This window comes from Trachymyrmex cornetzi, unplaced genomic scaffold, assembly GCF_001594075.2.
Source record: "Trachymyrmex cornetzi isolate Tcor2-1 unplaced genomic scaffold, Tcor1.1 scaffold38, whole genome shotgun sequence".
Lineage (NCBI taxonomy): Eukaryota > Metazoa > Arthropoda > Insecta > Hymenoptera > Formicidae > Trachymyrmex > Trachymyrmex cornetzi.
In genome coordinates, this window is record NW_017298534.1 from 53,614 (window position 1) to 55,415 (window position 1,802).

At 56.9% G+C, this 1,802-nt stretch overlaps 1 protein-coding gene across 1 annotated transcript in view; it reads right to left on the reverse strand.

Moving 5' to 3' along the window:
- Positions 1-278, reverse strand: part of LOC108763698 (multidrug resistance-associated protein 4) — a 17,961-nt gene extending 17,683 nt beyond the window's left edge. Inside the window, exon 1 of the mRNA XM_018511543.1 lies at positions 157-278. Coding sequence (XP_018367045.1) covers positions 157-278 — 122 coding nt within the window. The remainder of the gene's footprint in view (positions 1-156) is intronic.
- Between the last annotated feature and the right edge of the window lie 1,524 nt (positions 279-1,802).

The window sequence follows — 1,802 nt, forward strand, 5'->3', positions numbered from 1 at the left end:
CCCCTCGGGATCTCCTCGGCCGTAAAGGCCACCGCCTCGGTCTTTGAGATCGACACTTTTAAGCCTAGCCTCTCTATCATTCTCATGACAAAAGTGGCCCCCATCTCCGCTCTTATGCGTGCCTCATCGAACGACGCAGCGCACGCGACCACCAACGTGTCATCCGCATAACACAGTACCGAGCAGCCAATCGGCATATTCGCCCTCAGCACCGTATCATAGCCTATGTTCCACAGGGTCGGTCCAAGGACCGAACCCTGCGGAACTCCGCGCGTCATAGCCTCTCGCACTAGCCTGTCTCTTCTATTTACATATGAGAGTCCCCTATCCGCGAGATAATCGTGAAAGATGTTCCGGATGTACCCCGGAACATCCTTCTCTCCTAGAGCTCTTTTAATAACGGGCCACGGGAGGGAGTTAAACGCGTTCGCGATGTCCAAAGACACCGCGACCACGACACCCCCGTCCCGTGTACCCTGCTCGACGCGTTCCCTCAAACACCATATCGCATCTATGGTGGAGCGCTGTCATCGAAAGCCGTATTGGCTGCTCGCCACTCCCTCCGTGTCGTCCAGAAACATCTGGAGCCTTCGCACGATAACCCTTTCCAGAAGTTTCCCCGCCTCGCTGAGCAAGCACAATGGCCTGTACGAGGACGGGGAAAGATCCGGCTTGCCCGGCTTCTTGACTAATACAAGTCTCGCCATTTTCCACTTCCGTGGAAAGTGCCCCCTCCTGAGACATTCCGTAAAGCACCTCGCCCACAGAGGGGCAAGGCTTTCTAGTGTCTTTTTCACCACATGCCCCGTTATCCCGTCCGGGCCCGGTGCCTTCCCTAGCTTGACCCTAGTCCCAGCCTCCAACACTTCCACTGGAGTAACCTCCATGTTTTCGTGCCATTCCACTGGGACCCCAGGATCCTGCGGGGTATTGTCCGCAGGAAATAGTGTCGTTACTATTTCCTCTACTATCTCAGGAGGGAGCACCTCCACGACCGACGCGCCGCCCGCGTGCAGCTTCCTAAGCACCAGTCGGTAGGGCATGCCCCAGGGGTCCCTGTCGAGGTCGTTCAGGAGCTCACCCCACAGCTTCACCTTCGACCGTTTGATCGCTACTCTTAGCCTACGTCTATCCTCCCGCAGCTCATCCCAATAAGTTTGAATGTCTGCGGGAGGTATCCTATTCCTCGCGTGCGCTCGCGTGAGCCTTCTTCTACTCGCGTTACATTTTCGGCGCAGGTCTGATATCTCCTCATTCCACCAATAGGTGGTCGGCTTCTTGGCTGCTCCTCTCCTCGGCATCGCCGTGTCCGATATATCCCGTAACGCTCGGTCTATCTTCTCAGCTTCCAAGGTGCCGTTGCCAGGAGTGTGGGCCCACGCTGTGAAGACCGCCGCTGCCTCCATTAAGTCTAGGTCGGCTTTCCCGACCGCCCATCTGGGGAAGGCTCTCAACGCTGTCCTCCCCATAGTAGGCCCAACCAAGGAAGTCCCAACCTCCATCACAATATATTTGTGGTCCGAGAGGGACTCCAGACCCGCCTCGACTCTCCAGGCCGAGATCCTCCTTGCCGCGTTAGAAGTCGCCATCGTGATATCGACGCATGAGACACCCCGCGGATGGACGCACGTTGGTTCACTTCCCTCATTAATAATCTGCAAGTCCATTAACCCCATCCAGCTCGCAAGGATAGCTCCTCGCCTGTTAGGCCGCCCAGGGTCCCATGCGTGGGCGCGCGCGTTAAAGTCTCCCATAATCACTACTGGATGACCTCTTACTCCCAGGAGTCTGCTCTCCAGCTC